This window comes from Pyrenophora tritici-repentis, chromosome 1, assembly GCF_003171515.1.
Source record: "Pyrenophora tritici-repentis strain M4 chromosome 1, whole genome shotgun sequence".
Lineage (NCBI taxonomy): Eukaryota > Fungi > Ascomycota > Dothideomycetes > Pleosporales > Pleosporaceae > Pyrenophora > Pyrenophora tritici-repentis.
Window position 1 is genome coordinate 7517793 of NC_089390.1, and position 22007 is coordinate 7539799.

At 40.4% G+C, this 22007-nt stretch overlaps 2 protein-coding genes across 2 annotated transcripts; both read right to left on the reverse strand.

The window, feature by feature from the left end:
• Positions 1 to 2381: 2381 nt before the first annotated feature.
• Positions 2382 to 3455, reverse strand: PtrM4_029060 (uncharacterized protein; the record flags this gene model as incomplete). The annotated part of the gene is made up of 3 exons (XM_066103844.1): positions 2382 to 2722; positions 2783 to 2864; positions 2910 to 3455. The coding sequence occupies 3 exons, from the start codon at positions 3453 to 3455 to the stop codon at positions 2382 to 2384; spliced, it is 969 nt and encodes a 322-aa protein (XP_065966046.1).
• A 7847-nt stretch (positions 3456 to 11302) lies between these two features.
• Positions 11303 to 12398, reverse strand: PtrM4_029070 (uncharacterized protein; the record flags this gene model as incomplete). Its single annotated transcript, XM_066103845.1, has 5 exons — positions 11303 to 11480; positions 11584 to 11638; positions 11687 to 11854; positions 12212 to 12242; positions 12288 to 12398. The coding sequence occupies 5 exons, from the start codon at positions 12396 to 12398 to the stop codon at positions 11303 to 11305; spliced, it is 543 nt and encodes a 180-aa protein (XP_065966047.1).
• Between the last annotated feature and the right edge of the window lie 9609 nt (positions 12399 to 22007).

Genomic DNA, 22007 nt, shown 5'->3' on the forward strand with positions numbered 1-22007 from the left:
CATCGTAAGACACCTACGCAGCAACACTCGCAAGCTAGTTATTCTAAATACTAACTATAATTATCGTAAAGTACAACTTAGAGCATGAACAATACAGCGTAGTAAACGCCTTCGTGTATATAATAATAGACTAAGGAGTATTTATAAGAATACTACGCGGCTATTAGAAGCTAGGTACTATACTTGAGCTTAATAGGTCATTATATAGACCACGTATATCCCCCCTCCTCTGGCAGAAAGAGTTTATAAGCACTCTTAAAAAACTTAGGCTCTGGGAAGTATTACATAAACCATACTATCTTGCTAAAGATAGTATTATTATATTCTTCTACGTAGACAATATTATACTCGCATACTAAAAAGATATATAGTAATTCGCCTAATAGGCAATTACGCGCCTCTAGGATAGATACCTATTTAATGGAGGAAACAACTTATAATAGTTCCTTAGCGTCGAGATTATCTAAGATAAAAAGGCATAGATAATCTAGCTGTCGTAGTCGGCCTATATAGATAAGATTAGTAGACTATCTAATAATACTAATATTAGACACGACACGCTAATAGCGACTACTAAATTCCTTCTACGAGATAGCTTCGCCTCCCTATTAGAGATTAATAAATACTAGCGTAAGATAGGCTTACTCGTCTTTGCAGCTGTAACTACTAGACTAGATATCGCCTTTGTAACGTCGTGGCTCGCTCGCTTTCTCTTAAACCTAGAACTAGAGCACTGTAACGCTGCTAACTAAGTCCTCTAATATCTACTAGTAATAAAGCACCTTACGCTTTAACTTAGAGGAGGCACTAGACTATAGATAGCTAGCGACACCTCCTTTACTAATAATACCCTAGACAGAATGAGCTTACAAGGCTACGCAATTAAGCTCTTAAATAGGCTTATTGTATTGAAATCTAATGAATAAGACACTATTATAATATTAACGATAGAAGCTAAGCTCCTCGCTCTATCTTAAGTAGCTAAGGAAGCTCTATTTCTATCTCGTCTCCTTAAGGAGCTAAACATCTACCTAGAGAACCCTAGTAACATACCTCACGGGCGAGTGGCCCACATGGGCGAGTGACCCACCTATGCCAAGACCCCACCAAACCCACGACTGTACACGATAGTATAGCATCGCCTAGGACTACTATAGAGAATCGTAATAGGCTATTCCACATAGAATCTACTACTACTACTACTACTTCTTACTTACATGTACGTTAGTTATATCCTACCTTGCCGCAGTGTCTACAGCGCTGTTAGCTAGGCTTACCTACCCTAACGCGCACCCTCTTCTTCGTCTTCTTCCTATTACTACGCGCCCTAAACTCCTTAAGGGTCGTTAGTCGCACGCCCTTATTAAATATTAAAGTCGCTTACTACTATATACGCTTTCTTTTATATAATCTACGCTTACTTTAGGCTTCGTTAGCGGCTTAGAGCTTAGCGGTACGCTTAGTTATTAATACCAGAGAATCCGCTATTATCTCTACACCTTTTCATAGGCTTTCCATCGCTTTAACTATATACGTAGGTAAGCTATCTGTAACATGTTTTATAAGCGAGTCGTCAATACAAGCGAGTCGTCAGCCCCACCAACTTTTACGACTTTAAAGCGACGCATCTTAACAACGCGATAATATCATTGCTAGATATTAATATAGTGGATTACTCTATAACGTGGTTGGCAAGCGAGTCGGTCAGACAAGCGAGTCGGTCACCCCACCAACTTTTGCAACTTTAAAGCGATATATCTCAACAACACGATAATATTATTGCTAGATATTGATATAGTAGACTACTCTATATTAATAGTATTAGTGTTGCATGTGCGCGAGTTGTGCCCGGTCTCTTTGCATCTAGTGCAGCGCCTTTGAGCGCGCTGGCTGAGGCCTGATCGCGCTCCTCCTCGACGCTCTTCATGAGCAATCTGCTGGTCAGCCTCATTTTGAGCTAGTATATCCTCTCCAGTTCTTTTTATAAGTACTCCGTGCTTCTGTATACGCCTTTTAGAGCGCCGCCTACGCGCTGAGGCTGCGCTGTTAGCCTTCTTAAGACTGGAGATCTGATCGCGCATTAGCTCAGCAGAGAGCATTATCACCTCAGCGCCCTTCTTCAGCTGGTTAATTGCCTCAATAATTAATACTGGTGATAAGCTCTTGTGCTGGCGCACGCGCTCACGTATTAGGCTTGACTAAGCTTCAAGCTTACGCGCGTTGCTCGGCGTTTAAGCTACCCAGGGAGCCTCTGGCAGAGCTGCTGCTGGAGGAGTAGGTGTACGCAGCTGTACATCTAGCTTTGATAGAACAGCCTCTAGTTGTAGAGGAACAAGGCCTGCGCCGCGGAAGGCTGAGCAGATGTTGGCTGGCGTGAACGCTTAATCAAATGCTATCTTGAATGCTGGCAGAAACTCTAGCTTGGTGATGTGGTTGATGTGGTTGCGCATGAGGCTCTCCACCTCACGGCTGTACGCGCGCTTCAATGGCGAGAAGCAGCCAACATCAAGTGGCTGGAGTAGGTGAGATGAGTGAGGAGGCATACAGAGCGTATAGATATTGTTCTCCTTACAGAGCTCCTGGAACTCTAGAGATTGGTGGCTCCTATGGCCATCAATAATAAGCAGGCGACGCGCGCCTATAGTACGAGCCTGCGTGTGAGCGTTGAAGTGCTTTAGCCACTCAACTCTAAGCTTATTATTCGTCCAGCCATTATCGCTGACTGCGATCGCCTAGTCGCGTAGGATATCCTCCTTATACCACGCTAATAGGTGGTACTGACTAGCGAAGATGAGGAACAGTGGCACTAACCAGCCACCAGCGCTAATAGTAGCAATTAGCGTTACCCACTCGCGATTGCCTAGCTAAAGAGTCTTCGGCCTGCCTCTCCTCTCTGCTCCTGTTATAACCAGCTGCGTTGTAATCTTGCCCATTATAAAGCCAGCTTCATCAAAGTTGTATATATCCTCATCGCAGATACTAAGCTCAGCCTTTGTCTTCTCTATAAGCTCAAACCAGCTTCTAATAAGGGCTGGATTCTCACAGAGAGCTCTCTGCCTATCGTACGCTTGGTTGAAACACGTCCGAAGACTATCTGTCCGCTTGACAAAGTTGGCTGGCCACTTCTGCCCAACCTGGCCAGCGCCGCGCGCAGCCAGCAGCTTATCAGCCATATCGCGTGCAGCTGCGTAGGTAGGCGCAAACCCGCGCTGATCTAGATGAAGTATATAGCTAACAATCACCTCCTCTTCTCTCTGGGTAAGCTTCCTTGAGTTAGGCTGGCAATCGCGTCGCGCGCGCTTTCCAGCGCGCCGGTCAATTAGGGTTGATTTTGGGATATCGAAGACTGTAGCAGCGCGTCGCGTACTCTGAATTTGGGCAGAATCTATAGATAAGAGAGCAAGCTGAATATCTGCTTCATTTGAAGGCACAAGAGGAGCGCGGCGTGGAGGCATTATGTGTTGAGATAGAGTAGGTGATTAAAGTTGGTGGGGTGACCGACTCGCTTGCCAACCACGTTATTAATAGTATTAGTCTTGCATATGCGCGAGTTGTGCCTAGTCTCCTTGCACCTAGTGCAGCGCCTTTGAGCCCGCTGGCTAAGGCCTGATTTCGCTCCTCCTTAACGCTCTTCATGAGCAATCTGCTGGTTAGACTCATTCTAAGCCAGTATATCCTCTCCAGCTCCTTTTGTGAGTACTCCATACTTCTGTATACGCCTTTTAGAGCGCCGCCTACGCGCTAAGGCTGCGCTGTTGGCTCTCTTAAGACTAGAGATCTAATCGCGCATCAGCTTAGCAGAGAGCATTATTACCTCAGCGCCCTTCTTTAGCTAATTAATCGCCTTAATAATTAATGCTAGTAATAAGCTCTTGTGCTAGCGCACGCGCTCACGTATAAGGCTTAACTAAGCCTCAAGCTTACCTAAGCCTCAAGCTTACGCGCGTTGCTCGGCGTTTAAGCTACCTAGGGAGCCTCTGGCAGAGCTGCTAGAGGAGTAGGTGTACGCAGCTGTACATCTAGCTTTGATAGAATAGCCTCTAGTTGTAGAGGAATAAGGCCTAAGCCGCAGAAGGCTAAGTAGATGTTAGCTAGTGTAAATGCTCTATTAAACGCTATCTTGAATGCTGGCAGAAATGTAAGGGTCTCACATGGGTCAGGTATTTGAAACTGTGTTGAATTACAAAGTAATTGCAGTGCAGAGCTTGTAAGAAGCTCTGCGCGGAATATATCTAAGTAGGGGTGCGCATGGGCCACTAAACAGGTGGCTCGTGCGCAAACATTAAAACAACGCTAAGGCATCTAGCAGGTAGCCTGTGCGGGGCAACGGCCTAAAACCATCACACATTCCCCTCTAAAAAGCGCTCAAAGTTCTGACTAAGGCGTAAACTTATTTAAGTACTTACTATCTAGTAGCTAGAGCAGGGCTATAGCGAGCTGTCTGTCGTCATCGTAGTTATAAAATATAGCGTGTAGTCCTAGTTAGCTAAGGTTACGGGTGTAAAAGTCCTAGACTAAGTCTTTACAGCTGCGTAGGTTATAGTAGGGCTGCTATAGCTCTAACTTATTGTCGCCTACCTATTCTACCTTATATTGTAGTAATCCACGCTTACCTATATAAGGGTCGACGAGATTACGTTGTATGCGAGAGTCTAGGACTTAGGAGACCACGTATTCTGTGACTCTATCGTTGCTAAGGTGGACTTTAGGGGGAGCGGCATCGCCTAGACGAGGTTATCTAGGTAAGGCGTCGTCCTCGTACGGTTGTAGGAGCCATAGGTAGAAGGCTAGGAAGATAGCTTTAAGCTAAGGAGGAAGGTCTAGTTCGTAGGCTATATTATTAATAACCTAAGTAATCTAGTATAGCCCTATACTCTTATAGTCTAGTAACTTGACTAGTCTTTTAGTTTTAATATAGCTGGCGTTTAGTATTACCTAGTTACCTACGTTAAACTATAGTGCTAGGTATTAGTTCGCGTCTACGAACTCTTTCATCTTGTCTTAAGCCTATAGGATTTATTATTGTAGGAAGGTGCGCGTTGTGTTAATGCGCTAGGTAAGGGCATTGGCGTTCTATTGCTGTTAGGCGATAGCAGGGTAATTACAATAGCGTGACAAAAAGAAAACAACATTGAAAAAGCTACCTTTTTTAAAGCTAAATATCTAGATAACTAGACTAGTTAGAACTTTAACTTTTAGTGTTCTGGAAAGCGAAGATCTTCTTCTTTAGGCTAGCTTATGCAAGAGTCTGATTAGTAAGCTTAGATTCGTGTAACTTTGGGAGTGCTTAAGTATACTAAAAAGCTTTGCTCTTTTCTAGCTACAACTTTTTATTTAGAATATCTTTTCGGCTAGAAATTTCATATATTATTTCATAGATATCAGTGAATAGTATACCGTAGTTTAGAGCTATTCTATCAATTATTGCAATAGTTAGATAAGAAAGTTAATTTTTAAGCTTTTAGTATATTAAACTAGCTAGATCTAGTAACTAGTACTTAATATACCAACCTTTAGCTTGTTTTACCGCAGTATAACGTCTAGGTAAAGACGTAATACAGTTATTTATTGCCTCTTGCGGTATTTGCTCCCATTTTTATTAAATTGCTTTTTTTAACAACTCTACTGCCTTTATACTTTAACCGACGCCTAAAGAGGCAGTAGATCTTCTAACTAGTCTATTTTTAAGTAGACTTCAAACGTTTTCGATAGGATTTAGATCTAGGCTATAGGTATGATGCTCAAAAAGAGGAATCCTATTTCTTGAAAACTAAGAAATAACTGCTGGCGTTTTATGAATCTTGGCGTTGTCTTGCTGAAATGTCCACTTTAGATAGAAAAAAATGTCAGCTTTCTATATCTAAAAGAGTTTTTGAAAAATAATCAAAAATAACTTAGTTAGAGTCTTTTAAAGCTGTAAGTAAAGTAATACTCTCTTACCTCTTTTAGATAGAGGTTTAACAATTGGATTTAAAACCTCTCGTATATATCTTGTATTTGTAAAGCTTCTCGGTTCTTGTGGCGTTCTAGTTATATATAACTTAGATCTTCCACCTAACCAAATAGCTCCCAAAATAGAGATAGTACTGTCTCGGGCTATAACTTAGTTAGTAAGCTAGATAAAAATAATCTAAAAAACTAGAAAAATACTAGATTTTTGGGAGAATAATAAGGGTTTTTCAGATTTTATTCAAAATCACTTGAATTAGCTGTCGAAACTTGTTCTTTGCCAGTTCTCTTGTTTCTTCTCTTTCTAACGTATTCTTGCCTAGCACCGTGTCTACGCTATATATAAGACTCGTCTGAAAGCATAACTTTGTTAAAGCGCATATATTTTAAAATTTTAAGTGTCTTCTTAGCGTATTTATTCTGTAAAGCAGCTTTTTTTTGCGTTTAAAAGCAGTTTTTTCTTAGCAGTAGAAACAGAGTATTTCTCTACTTTTAATAGGCGTTGTAGGCTTCTAGTAGAGAAATCGAGATTGTTCTCTTCTAAAATGCGTTGATTTGTCTTTTTAGGAATTCGTTCTAGGTCTCTATTAACTACTCTAGTAGCTCTTTTAGAGATCTTAGAAGGGCGACCTAGTTTAGGCTTAGAAAGAAGTAAAGAAGTACTTTTTTTCTTCTTAATACGTTGTAAAGCGTCTGTAATAGATCTAGAAGACTTTTCTAGGATAGTACTAATAGCACTAGTAGATAGCTGTTGTAAAGATAGAGTATAAACTTCTTTTTCAAATTTCGAAAGTTTAATAGACATAGAGAGGTAATATAGAGGCGAGAAGTTCAGATTAGAAAGAGAAAAATATATAGAATAAGACTAGAAGAAGCTGACGTAATTTTAGCGTCTTTCTTTAGCGTCCTTTTTTTAAACTTTGATTTAAAAAAAAAGTAAGTAGCATACACTAGTTCTAATTTTGCTAACATAGTGCTCATATAAGCTAGTATCATATGAATTTTTTATACCTTTTTATACGCTCACTAAAAAGTTGTAGCTGCATTAAACTAGAATAATTTTTATCTCTATATTTACTGCTACTGATCTTCTCCTGAGTGCTTACTGAGCAGGTATATTAGGACGCTCACCTCAAGAAGAAGCTCTTAGCTTTCCAAAACACTAAAAATTATAGTTCTAGCTAGTCTAGTTGTCTAGATATATAGCTTTAAAAAAGGTGTCTTTTTTAATGTTGTTTTCTTTTTGTCACCCTACTGTATTAAGGGGGCTTAGAAAGTGAGTAAGCTCTAGTCTAGACCACGATTAGCGTCCTTTTATAGCGAGGAATAGAGATAACCTAGTAGCTGTGCTAATAGCTAAAATAGCTTTAAATTCTACTAAAGGTAATAGCTAGGCCTAATCCGTCTGTATGTAGTTAACGTACGCCCTTAGGTATTATTTAAGATCAGCGTTTGCACTCTTAGTCTGACTGTCGGTTTCTAGGTGATAAGAGGTAGAGAGTTTAGGGTGCGTTCCCACCTAGGCACACAGGCGATTCTAGAAATGTGACGTGAATTAGCGGCCCTAATCTAATATAAGAGTCCTTAGATATCCTTCCTCTTTTTGGATGTATTCTATAAACTTGTTAACGACTATAGGCACCTCTAGATTTTCTATCATAATGAAATTCTTTATTTTTAATAGATAGTTAACTATAACTATAATGTGTTAGTAAGAGTGAATATACTAGGTTAACTTAGGTAGTAGGGTGATAAAGTTAATAGATTTGTTGTCCTAGTACTAAGTAGGGATAGGCAGCGGGTAAAGTAAACTATATTTAGCGGTACTGTTAACCTTAGAGCGTTTATAGGTTAGATAGTTATTAGTAAAGCGCGTAATTATGTTTGTTATACCTTGCTAGTAGTACTACTAGCTTACTTGTTAGTACGTCGTCGTGCGACCTCCGTGGCCGCCTAGTAGGCTATTGTGGATGTGTACGATAATCTACGCTGGCAAATGGGTTGGGTATACCCAGTCTTGGGTTAGTATACCCAGTCTTGGGTTAGGGTTGGGTTGGGGTCGCACAGACCATGGGTTAGGGTTGGGCTGGGGTCGCACAGACCAAGTGGTAGGGTTGGGCTTGGGTTGGGTTGGGTTGGGTTGGGGTTGGGTTATATTTTTTGGGTACTTTAACGGAACAACACTTAATTAAGATAATGTGTACACGTTGATAATATAGTAGATACATAAAACGAGATATATTAACACAGCTAATTATCACGGTAGCGCTGAGGACGCTGGCGCTTTCGAGGTGGCAATTGACGCTCCTCCTGGACCTCTTCCTCCGACTCTTCTTCTGTAGTCTGGTTCTCCTTATCTATATCAAAGGTATGCTCTAACGAGGCTAGAAGCTCAAAAAGATCATTAACCTCGTTAATTGGCTCTCCATCCTCCCCTAATTAAGCAACTAGGTAGTCTAGACCCTGTTCTTCCTCTTAAGATATTGTATCCTTAAGAACTATTATCTGCTGTATTGTCTGGGCAGATAGTTGGTGCCTCTAACTACCAATAACATCCTTAGCAACATTGAAAACTCTTTTAACCCCAACCCAAGCAATTAGTATTGCTAGTATATCCTTCGCCACTTAGGATAGTCGTGGGTAGGTAGGCTCGTTCGTCTTCCACCACTCTAGAATATCGAAAGAGTCATCTGTCATTACACAGGCAGTACTAAGGTAGGACTCTCCTTCTTGGCGGGTTAGGCCAGTTGTCTTGTCTGATTCTACTAGTGAAGAGTTCTAGGAAGATAAGCTGTTTAACGCTAATATAGGGGGAAGAGCTAGCTTTCTAAACTACTTATTCCTAAGTGACCTCCTTTTAACTATGCTAGAGCCTAGGGTTGAACCTCTCCCATCCGTATTATCATAACGATCAAGGTAAGCAAGAAATTGGCCTCGGTAGAGATGCTTGTACTGTGGCTCCTATGAATCGTCCTATAAGCGTAATTAGAGCGTGACTGTGATAAATAGCTGTAATAATTATACATTATATGCTGTAAGCTTCTGCGTTGAATCAAGGATAGTGGCACAATTAAACAAGAATCTACGTTCTGCGTCTGTCTTCGAATAGTACTTGCTTAGTTCTAGACGACCCCTGTCAGCTGCAGCTCGTACTACGTCTAGCCATTCCCTATTATCTTAATTTTCTTTATCCTTATCTAGGTCCTCTAATATTTTGTCTAAGTAATCAAACAGTCGATTATACATTAACCAAATATACTGAATCTAGGGCTTCTCGTTCTAGCTAAGGAAGCTAGTTGCTGTTTTAAACCGTTCAAGCATCTCAGTAATAAGTTCGAGATAATGCCACTTAGTCAAAGATAAGCGGAGGCGTTTAAGATCCCAGAAATTAATCTCAGCCATTTGATTGTTGTCTAGAGAGCTATCTAGGTAACTACCTAGCCTTAGCAAGATTTCTTGTTTGAGCTATTCATTAATATATTTTTGGATTTTGAGCGCGCGCTCTAACATGTCGTAGGTTAAGTTCCATCAGGTTTTCACGTCGCGGATAACAGATAATCGCTCCTTTAGTGGTAGATGTTGTTGTACCGCAATAAACTGCTAAAAGCGTTAAAGTGATACGTTAATAGCGATACAAATCGCCCTTATCTAGTCTATTATTAGTATGTGATAAATAAATATGTTAAAAGCGAAATACCTTGCGAAGGGGATTTGGGACTGAAATATGCGTCTCAATGTCCTGTATATAACGTCTCTGTAGGGTATCCCTTGCTCCTAACTCTGTAGTTGCTGCTAGCCGAAGGTGTTAGATAATATCCTGGACAACGAGGTTGATAATATAGGCAAGGCAAGGGATAGTATTTTCTCTAGCACTCCACTAAATGTCGACTTCTTGGAGTTTAGACTAGAGAGTGCGAGCAAGTACGCTATTTTTACTAGCGTTATCACAAGTAATAGCTAGAAGCTAGGTTTTAGTCTTTGTATCCAGAAGAATATGCAGTACCTCGTCTGCCATAGAAGTACCGGTGTGCCTGCCGCGCATAGGGGAAAGTCAAGTAGCTTTTCCTAAAGTTTCCAGTCTTTGTTAATATAGTAACCCTTTACCGCAAGAAAGCAGAGGTGATTAGCTGCAGACTAGGCATCTAAGGCGATTAAGATCTTTGTTGATTTTCCAAGATCTCGAAGGATAGACCTTTTTGCTTCCTTATATTAACTCTTGAATATCGTCTTGAATTTACAACGACTAATTATCACAGTATCTAGTCGAAGGAACCAAAGAAATCGATAGAAAGATGGTCGTTCAACTGTTCGGAATGACTAGTTGCTGTCGATTACTACCCGTGCAAGCTCCTTTTCAAAGGTAGTAGTAGTGTAAGCTAGTATTAATAAAGTACTGTTTCTTTGTTAACGTTGGGATAGAGTAGAGGCTGATAAGTCTGCCTCATTATAAATAGGAGTAAGGACATTTCGACAGCTTTTTGTTTTAAGATACGTAATAAGGTGCTTTATCCTAATACCACCTAGATTTAGATGCTGGAGTGCAAGACTACAGTTATAGCAGAACACGTAGGGGTGGCTAGTTCAAAGCTCAGCAGCTTCTCCAAATCGTAACTATACTGTGCCATAGCGAGTAAAAGAGTTCCATCGTAGGTTATCATTCTTGGGGTTTATACCCCAGCTAGTATTACTCCACCACGCTGTCTATGTCCCTAAGATCTCACTTACACTACAATCTTGCAGAAAACGATTATTTAGATATTTCACTAATTCAATCGTTCTCCTGTCACCCCCCTTTGTAACCTGTAAAGAACTAATTTTTAAACAGTTAAGGTCCTCCGGAAATTCAATATTAGTAGGATTAGGCATAAGCTCAATAGACTGTGCAGCTATGTCTATAGCTTCTAGAAAGTAGTAGAATAAGGCATTAATAGGAGTAGCACACAATAGGAAAAAGTTAAGAAGTTTAAGTTTAGATGTAGGACTCAAGGCTTCTCACGCTCCTCTTAGCTTTGCTTGCGCTATAACGCCTGTAATTTAACTTGAAACCTTGGCATACTACTAGCGGAATATCATTTTTAATGCCTCATAGTAAACACAGAGATCGTCAGGAGTGCACGGATATTAATCTGCATAAATAACAGATCACAATCTTAAATTAAGATTATATGGCGCAATAATCCGTGTTAATTAGTTGTGATAACTGCTTACTATCCCTCAATGCTTAAAAGTGTCTTAGCCTAAAACTCTAATTATCAGACTTAGAAGCGGCATTAGAATCCGGAAACCCCTCAAACTCAGACTCATTAGATTCCTCAGACTCCTTAAGCGCTACCTGCTTCTGTACAGCAGCCCACTAGTCGTCATCCTCGTACTCGCCTTTAAGTGAATTGAAATGCTCCTCAAGATCAGAGTTATAGTTAACCTCTTCTTCACACTTATCGCTATCGTCATCTTTAACGTACGGCTTATCACCCTCCAGCTTAATATTAGCGTCATTAAGTAAGTTAAGAATACTAGGTGGCTCCCGTTGCCTTATTATATTAGTATCTCTGTAATAAAAGGATGTGATAAACTTACTGCTAGTCATTATTAGTTACGACTTTCATCTCATTAGGTGTAAGTTCCTCCACGAACTTCTTAAACTCTCTCTTAGCCTCCTTGCTCTCAAAGTCGTTGTTGTTAAGCTTTGCTAATCCTTCTTAATAGGTCTTTCGAAGAATCTTTTGCAAAACACTACCTAAGCCGTAAATTCTTGCTATTCCTCTACTACTAATGTTATAGGTGGGCTTGTTATCTTTGCTAAGCACTTTCGCAATCGTGATCTCGTGTTTTCTCATATCCACCTGCTTAGTGATCGCATCCCATTTACGATGCACGTAAGTTAGGTTTGTCTCTAGCCATTTAGCTATAGTCTATTAGCAGATATCTATAATAAACAGCTGTGATAACTTACTAGACTTTTTCTAGGTAAACCGCTTCTCTAAAAGTATATCTCACTCTTTCTCTAGCAGCTTAGCCTATCTAGCACTACTTGCTAATTTATACTTAGGCTGTTGCAAAAGCGATTTCTTTAGTTAGTACTTCGCGGAGCGGTCGGCTGTTCTAACGCTTTTAAGTACCTTCTCCTCTTTATCGAAAAGAGCTTTGCGTTCACGTTGAGTAATAGCACGGGCGCTACCACTTAGAGAGCCAGTATAGGGGACGCTAAAATTGATAGGTCGGCCTTTTCGTGAACCCCTACTACCTCTTTAATCTAAGATACCGTCAATCTCGTCAGCTTTATACGCAAATCCCTGCTTATATTAGTATAAGCTGTGATAAATGGCTGTAATTATTACATCAGTAAGCTGCTCCCACTCATCTTGTTCGAACCTAGGCGGAGGTTCAAATTTGATAGCTAGAACTAGGCCTTCAGGTACCTCGCCGACTTGCTCTTTCGCGACAGGCATGGCGGGGACTATAATAATGCGCTGTTGTAAATGGGGTGTTTTTAATGTAGTAAAGAGAGTTATTAGGTGTTAGGAGTTACTGGGCGTTAGGGGCTGGAGAAATAGGTAGACAGTATTATGCTTACCTAGAAACGGTCCGTGCGTTGCTGCCTGCGCTAGCGCGAAAACGCGGAAATTACCTAAAATAGTCAACACATCGATGATTCCTTCATTTTTAGGCTGCACGCATGCGCGAGCTCAGCGGTTATCACAGCAGTTTAACACGTTTATATAATATGCTTAATACTAATTTTGCAACAGAAATAGTTGTATGCGATCGTGAAACAGCAAATTACGTTATGCAGTCCGTGCGCTGCTGCCTTTACTAGTGCGGAAATCGGGAAATTGCCGTCGCCTAAACTTTCCAGCTACCCAACTCTTTCAGCCTACTACTTTCTTAATTGTCGACCACATTGATTACAGTAATTAATTACATACGTCGCCTACGTTTATCATCTACTCCACTACGCAATAGCAAGGACAAAACCACGGCCTAAGGTCACCGGTAAAGCCGGCCGGGGTGGACCTAATAGCAAGACAGTTACTGGCGGCAAGCCGGCTCAGAAGGCCCTTGCTAGTAAGGCTAGACGTCAAGTAGCAGGAAAGTCTACGCGAAAGGCACCTGTAGCTGTTAAGAAGAAGCGCAAGTTTAAGGCCGGCAGTAGGTTATCACAGTTGTTTATTACAGCTATTTTCTAATCAAGCTTAGCTGTCGCATTACTGAAAATTAAGAGATACCAGAGAGGTTTTAAACTACTCTTGCGAAAACTCCCCTTTTCCCGCGTAGTGCGCGAATTTGCACAGGTGCACAAGGCCGATATCCGCTTTTAACGATCTGCAATCGAAGCTCTTCAGGAAGCTACATAAGCTTTCTTAGTTAGTTATTTTAAGGGTATGATCTATCTATCCTATACTATTTTTCATTTAATAACTTTTATAGACTGCAACATCAATGCTATTCACGCAAAGAGGGTTACTATTCAAGAGAAGGATTCTCAATTAGCTAGGCGCTACTTTGCGCGCGAGTTAATAGCTTTTCTCTAGATTATAAGATATATCTAGATACATGTGCTTAAATGGTAGCTGGCGAAGCCTCTGTATAGTATAAATGAAACTAGTTAATGCTACACTGTAATAATCTACTGTGATACTATATAAACTTTTCTTTTATTGAAATCTATATTATATATCTTGCAATTTTTTTACTATAACCTAACCCTAACCCATGGTCCGTGCGACCCCAACCTAACCCTAACCTAACCCTAAGCTTGGCGCTGACAAATGGGTTGGGGTTGGGTTGGGGTCGCAAAATTTCTAACCCAAACCCAACCCCAACCACACCCCGACCCATTTGCCAGCGTACGATAATCCTCGTACGGAGTTTCTTACTAAAGAGGACAACAAGACGCCCGTTACTAATAAATAGCTTGCCGTCGTTGCTAGTTTCTAGGTTAGCTAGTTCTATCTAAATGCCTTCTACTATAAGGTAATGTGGGATACGGCGGTTATTAGAAGCGAGGGCTGTCTTTACATCGCGTAGGCGTGGGTCGCTAAGGCAGAGTTCTAAGAGGACATCGTCGAGGGGACGATTATTAGCTCCTTTGATGTCGTTATATAGGTTATAGGTGCCCTTAAGGGAGAAGCGGGCTAACCCTACTAACATTATAGAGGTGGACAGTGAAGCGCCTTCACTGCTCTCTTGCATTAGTGTAAGGACAGAACCTAGGTTGTAAGGGTTGTCACCTAAGCATACTCCGGCGAGGCGTACAGCGGTATAGCTGCCGCCCTATTAGTTAGAACCTAGGATAGTCTAGCATTTGTCAAATGAGATGAGATGTCACACAAAGTGGATGAAATTGATGGTTGTTGATAATTGTGTCTCCGTTCTGTTCTAAGGTGCGCGCTGAGAGTTTTGTTCTGCTAAGACGCTAACTCGTTATTAGCTAGCGGTGTTGGCACTTTCGGCTTAACACGCCTGCTATCTAACACACCCCCTCAGCTTAGAAGGCATATTGTAAGCTACATGAAATAGTTAATTAATCCTACATAATAAGGCCTTCCAGTTGCTCTTGCACCTCCTTAAGTTCAATCTCTCTAAGCGGCGCTCGACGAGTCCTAGTTAATTAAGGAACCTAGCCTATTTATTAGCTGGCATTGGCTTTATAAACCCGTCTGCGATCATATCATTAGACGGCACATACTCTACCTTAATCACCTTTTAAGTAACCCCTTGTCGTAGCTAGTAATTATGTACGTTAACGTGCCGAAGCTTTATTTAAAGTTTAGCTACGTCCTTTATAACTACTTAGATAGTCTATTAGTTGTCGTATTTAATTATAATTATTAGATTGCTTAGAGTTACCTAAAGCTCCCTTAGCAGTCGCGACGTGAATAAAGCCTCCTTAGCCACCTAGGAAAGAGCAAGTAATTCTGCTTCCGTGGTTAAAGTAGTAACAGTATTCTACTTGCTTGCTCTCTAGGAGATAAGGCCACTAAACAGCTTAATAGCGTAGCCTTATAAGCTCTGCTTATCTAGGGTGTTATCTATAAATAATGCGTTACTTACTACTTGGAAGACCTTCACCTGTTCCTAGCTCTAGAGCTAGGTTTATTATTTTTCTTAGATAGAGTAGTATACGGTCCGCTGCCTCTTAATATTTGTCGCGGAAATGGACTTGATGTTGGACGTCGGATGATCACGTGATCGGATCGGGTCTTTGAGACTCCGGATCCGTGCCAAGGGACTGATCCATCATGTACAAATACCGGACCAGCCGTCTGATCTTTCTGATCCTTAGAGCAATCAATGATCCCACTCTTGAACGAATCTAATCGATGTTATCCTAACTATTATAGTTATAAGCCCGGCGTTTTAAGATCGCAGTATTAATTCTCCTTGCGCACCTTTTTTACGTTAGTTACACAATTAGATTATTGCTCTGTTTATCTCTCTCTATTTATTACTTTCGTTCTCGTTAAGTCTATTAATTAATCCTAAGACAAAGAAGACTATTATAGATTATAACCCTAAAATCCTAGCACCGAATGTCATCCTATATGCCTATAAAGACTAGCACCTATAGTTCCCGCTGCTTAAGAAACACTCGCGCGATCGCGGAGTCTAGGAATATATTAACCTAGATGTTAACACTCTTATGCTAGCGATCGAATCCCTCGAGCTAGTCTATCTAGCTATTCCACCTAAGCTAGTTAAGCCTACCTCGCCTACCTTAGAGCCGACGCCTAAATACTAGGTTTCTCTTAAGGAGTACAATTATAAGAAGGCAGCCTACTAGCTCGCTGTTAAAAATTATAAGGAGGATACTTGCGTTGACAAAGTCCTATATAACTACTAGGTTAAGAAGACTTCGAAGATCGCAAATATTAATAAGTGGATTAATCGTATAGTTTCCTAGGACTTGCTCCTACTAATTACTATGCAACTCCTGCGCGGAACATCCACTCTACAGGCTATAGTTAGGGAGCTCAAGAAGCGTCTCTCGCCATCAGATTCAAACACTAAGAACCTCCTGCGTATATAATACAGGGCTTACTTAGAGAAGGCTAAAACTAGTTAATCTAATGTAGATAAGTAGTTTAACGATTAGCAGGCTCTCTATATAAAAGCTTAAGCGTTTAGACTTTACGAAGTTAAAGGTAATCTCGCTATTACTAACTTTCTAGATACGTTAGCGGCAAAGATCGCTTCTAACTAGGAACGTAATTTTCGATAAATGATTACGACTGCGTTAGCTATAGGTTAGCTAACTATAAGCCTTAATAATATAGCTAGAGTGTTTAACTTAACTATGCAAGAGCACGAAGCATCTAGCGGAAAGGGTAGATTAACTAAAGTATTCTCTACGTTTAGCGGTAAATCCGCTCTAAGCGAAGGAAACTCTAGAGAATTAACTAGAGGACTATAGAAGTATTATCCGTGCAAACTTAGCAAGCGATCTTATTTTTAGGAGCCTATTAAATACTGCAGGCTTTAATAGGCAATTACTAGAAAATCTAATCTAGGACCTACTCTAATGTATTTATCTAACACGGATACTAGGATAATTAACTAAAGGCTTTATAGTTCTAAGTTTTTAACGCTGCTTACACAGCTAAAATAAGCTAGATAGAAAATTAATTCCGCTTAGCAAACGTCTAAAAAGTCTAAGACTACCAACACTATAATAGCTTATATTATTAATCCTCGCACTTGAAGGGATCTAAGTAATACTATCTTTAACCTTAACTATAGTAGTTACCTATTTTCCTATAGCACGATCTTCGACGGCGGTGGCGCGCTCTACCTTACTAATAATTAGAACCTATTAGTCTTTGGAACTTATAAGAAGTGTTTAGACTACCTAATAATTAAGGCTAGTACTTAATCCTTGCTAGTCTTAGGGATAGGTAATTAACTATTTAAAGATTTCTTTAATAGACTAGACAATCTACAAGACATATTACTCAAGAACGTTGTAGTTATTCAAGGATTTTATGTTAACATTGTTTCTAAAGCCTTACTTAAAAAAGTTAGATTCTAGTACACTAGTTATAATTAGACTATCTATTCTAGATATATAGAGTACAGTGTTATCCTTAAAAAGCTCTACTTCGCCTATGACCTAGCCTTTATTAAATATAAGCTATTCTATTATTCTTCTATACTACTACTATTAGTAAATAGTGTAAGATAATTAGCTTAGCCAAAACTTCGATTAGATAATAAGTTTTTATAGTATTAAAGATTAGGCTACCTAAGTTAGAAAGCTTTGTAGGCACTTGCCTAAGCTGCCTAGAACGTTAAGATCGAAGGCACCCGACGGCTAGAGTGTGAGCATTGTGCCACTACCTATGCCACACAGGTGATCTCTCGGAGACAAGAGAGCGATCCCCCTAACTATTCTATCGAGTCTCGTGGGATCTGTTCGATTTTCTTAAGAGATAATTAAATAAGCAGTTTACTCTAATTATTAGAGAAGATTTTTTTAGGCAAAATCTTTAATTACAATGTCTAAGGGAGGACTCTGTCAGAGATTATGCGGGTGTCAGATAATAGCACTGTTGAAGATGAGAGCGTACAGACGCTGGGTTAGACTAGCGCGACCCGGCATCTGAGAGAGCCTATCGGATCACAGGAAGGCTTGGCACCCCCTAGGTGTGCCCACAACCGTAGACATAACCAACACACAATCAATAATCAATATATCATCACCATTCATTACCTATTTCATCAGTATTCCAGATGAGAGTGAATATCTAACAGCGGGTAATCACAGCTTTTGAAGCTTAGGTATAATAGAAGTACGACTTACAGATTATAGAAATCTATTAAAATAACGATACTACTACTTTGCCTTAGAGAGGGCGATTAAGATACGTGGAATAGGCTAAAGAGAAAGAGATTATAATCCTTAGTCCTTCGCTATATACATATGAGCTGAATAGCTTGGCGGAGCGGGCGGGCTAAGAGCTAATCACGAAGTCGATTAAAATGCGCCTTAGCGCAAACTTCCTTGAGAAGCTCTAGCCTAAGATTATAGATGCGGCGGCTTACCTATACGCGAGAAGCCCTACCGCAGTCTATTAGTACTAATCTCCTAATAAAATCCTTGAGAGCTAGTTTAGGCAGTACTTTAGATAGTACGAGCCGGCGCAGATTAGACACCGCACCGCGGATCTACGACTAGATTAGAGTGGGATCTACGCCTATAGCTGTCGCGCATATCCCTTAGATCGGGACCGCGCAGCAGGGCGAGATCGTCGTGGATTTAAAGTTAATCTAAGGGGTTATATTAGATATTTAGTTAGCTATTAAGCGTCTAATCTCTATAGGATATAGATCCCTATTACTAATTAAGTAATTACTTCTCGCGATGTGTCCTTTAACGAGACTCGTTTCTATATAGGGAAGAACGAGGATAAGATGCTAAAGGAACAAGCAATCGAACTTGCGGATATACTTAATATTGGAGAATTACATAATCTAGGGACAGACATTAATATCCTGTCTCTTAGAGATTGGGCAATCTAGACAACAGATCTAACTACTAAGAGCAATTTTAGGGTGAGCTACCTAAAGGACCTAAACTAGAGGCCGGCTAGGTAGATAAATAGGAACAAGGGCAAGCAAAGACTAAGCAAAGTAATTTACTAGCTAGTAATTATTTAAGAATTCGCACAGGTTAGAATCTAGGATATAGACTTGCAACCCTAGAGCAGACGCCTAAGCCGCATAGCTCTAGGATAGACGCTAATTAGCGTTTCTTATCTAGTATTTAACAAGGAATGCATCAACCTAGTGGAATTAGAGATCTAGATGCGGGTGATCTAGTCGTTACTCGATCACGTGGCGAAGGGCTAGAGCGCCCGACGCAACTCGATAAATCTCCTGCGCAACTAGTGTCCACTAACGCAGATAATTAAGAGGGAATAACCACTCGCGAATAATTAGTTGCTCGAGGCACGAGACGTCGTGGACGTCTGCGCGTATTAGCGGGATCTTCCTTAAGGGCGACTGCGCTAACAGGGGATCTAGATGTTAGATTAAGTGCGCCTATATAAAGAACTAGTAGGAGACTCTAGGGAGATTAGCTAGAGCCTAATGTAATCTATCGCTATATACCTATTAGGCGTAGACGAGGCAGAAGCAAGGATCTAGACGATTAACTAGGAGGTGGAGCTGCACCTAGAGGTGTGCACGCATTAATCGCGGATCTCTAAGATATAGATGGTCTAAAGAGCGATTTCAAGCACAAGTACATACTAGGGATAAATCAGACCTAGGAGGATCGAGCAAGTTATAAGACGCTGAATGCCGTGGTTATGTTAGCGACGCTCGATCTATCTGTGCCGCAGGCACTTAATTTAGGGGATCGTCCGCATAGGGACGTCCTACCTCAACTACTAGTAATATAGCGCGAGCTACAGAGCTATTTAATACGCCCTCTATTTATAGATGCCTCTAACAAGGAGATTAATTTGCTGAGGAAAAAAAGTATATAGACTATAATCCTAATAGATTAAGTCCCTAATAAGCTACTCCCGCTTAAATAGGTTTAGACATATAAGTGTGATTAAGATAGGTACCTTAACTAAAGCAAAGCTTAGATTGTTGTAAGAGGTAATCTCTAAGAAAAAGACTTGCTAGATTCTACTTATATAGCTACGTTAGTAGCTAAATCCTTCAGGACCGCTATAGCAATCGCAGCTAAGTTCGATATAGAGATTATACAATTTAATGTCGTAGGAGCATTCTTAAATGCTAAGACTACAGCAGAAAATCCTATATTCTGTTAGCTACGTAACGGATTCAAGAAACCTAGAATATATATTTCGCTTAATCGCGCGTTGTACGGATTAAGAGACTCGCTACTCCTTTAGTATAAGGAGTTCTCTAGATCGCTTAGGAAAGCAGGACTAGAGTGCTTAAAGGAAGAGCCCTGCCTATTTCTAGATAAGGATCGCAAGTTCTTGTTATTGTTCTATGTAGACGACATCCTACTTATATTTTGCAAAGAGTTTAAGGATTAAGCTATAGAATTATAGAAAGTAATTAGTTCGAAGTATAAGATTAAGGTACAAGGACTAGTCAAGTAGTTCCTTAGAGTTAAGGTTATTCGGGACCGAGACTCTTAGACGATAACCCTAGTCTATAACACGTATATTAATAAGATCACTAAGAAGTTTAGCTTAAAGAATAGAATATTCCCTTTCACTCCGCTACTATTAGAAGAACTAATCAAGTCTAATAGAGAGGCAACTAAGCAGCAGATTAAGGTATACTAGGAAAGAGTCGAATTAGTCCTATACACGGCTATTATACTTAGACCTAACGTAGCCTTTGCTGTCTCTAGGCTGTCCCATTTCCTAACTAATCTAAGTAATCAGCATATAAAGGCGGTGGAACGAGTGATTATATCTCTATACAGGACTCGATAGGATGCTATCTAGTATAGGCACTACAATAGACCAGACCTAGTTATCTATAGCGACGCGTCTTTTGCGGACGATCTAGAAACGCGTCGCTTATCGCACGGCTACATTACGATGCTCTTTAGCGGCGCGATCTTCTAGAAAGCGACGCGCTAGAACACAGTAACTACCTTAACTACTAATGCTAAATTCCTTGCTCTTAAGCATACAGCTAAGGAAGCTATAGCACTTAAGCGCTTTTTTAAGGAACTAACCTTTAATCTTAGGGACGTTTAGAAGATCTAGTGCAATAATCAATAAACGATTTAGCTAGTTGTTAGGAAAAATAACCGGATTACAATAAGACTACGACATGTAGACATTTAGAACATGTAGCTTAGGTAGGAGCACGCAAAGGGATCGTTCTAGGTAGAATACCTAGAGACCAGCTTAATACTAGCTAATAGTCTCACAAAGTCGTTGACCTAACAACAGTTTAAGAAGTTTAAGGCACAGCTTAATCTTTAAGATGCGAAATAACAGATCGCTAATTAATAAAGCGTTGTTTATAGAAATTAGTCTAATTAAGGAAACTACTATATAAGGCTTAAGGCTAAAGGCCTTAATTAGCTAAAATGCGTCATCAGCGAGGCTTACCTAAGAAGGAGCAAGAGATTAATAGAAAAGAAAAGAACCTAAGCTTTATCACGCTCAAGCTTCTTAGCAAACTTAATAGCCATCTTACTAATGCGATTAGTAAAGTCTTAAATAGACTTGCGACGAATAGCAGCGCGATTAGGAATAGCAAGACGCTAAGGCTTTCGAGCAGACGAAGGACTAGCAGAAGGCTCACGATTAAGAAAAGGATTATACTTATCCTAGCGAAAGATGCTTATCTTACGAGTAGGCGTAGTGTAGTCAGCCTCGCTAGAGAGATCAACATAGTCCTCCTCTTTCTAAGAAGAGCGGGCATGGTATTTATCGATATAAAAAACGACGTCCTCCTCTTTAGAAACGAATTAATTATTGTTATTATAAGACACGGGGGCCTTCTTAGAAGCGCGAGTAGATAGACGCTTAGACTTAATGCAATTATTAAGCTTCTAGATTATCTCAAAGACAACATCGCAGTACTTCTTAATAATATACTAGATAACCTTGTTAGCTATACACAAGCTATTAATTAACTAGAGCATTACTTACAAAGGGAACGTCCTTGCGCTGCTTAAGCATGCCTTGCTTTATAGCAGCGTAAACGTTACTAGCGATCGACTCGTCGCTAGGAACAGCATTAGCTAATCTGATTAAGATTAAGGACTAAGCGCGAAACTTACACTAGAGCACACACATAGCTCCCGTAGGCCTCGCAGCAACCACTCTTGCTGTTAGCCTAATTATAATAAAGCCTATTACTATTGTTCGAAGCCTACCGCTTAACGCAACGCTCGCAGGCGAACTCGCGAGGAGCACTAGCTTAAGAGTTGTATTGTTTCTTAACAGACGAGCGGGAAAACGGGCTTACATTATCGTTAATTAGAGAGGCGGTGCGGCGACGAGACTTAGGCCTAGAGCGATTACTAGCAGTAGAACGGGGAGCGCTAATCAAACGCGAGCTACTAGAGGCAGTAATCTTAGAGTTGCGAGTATATTTAGCATTAG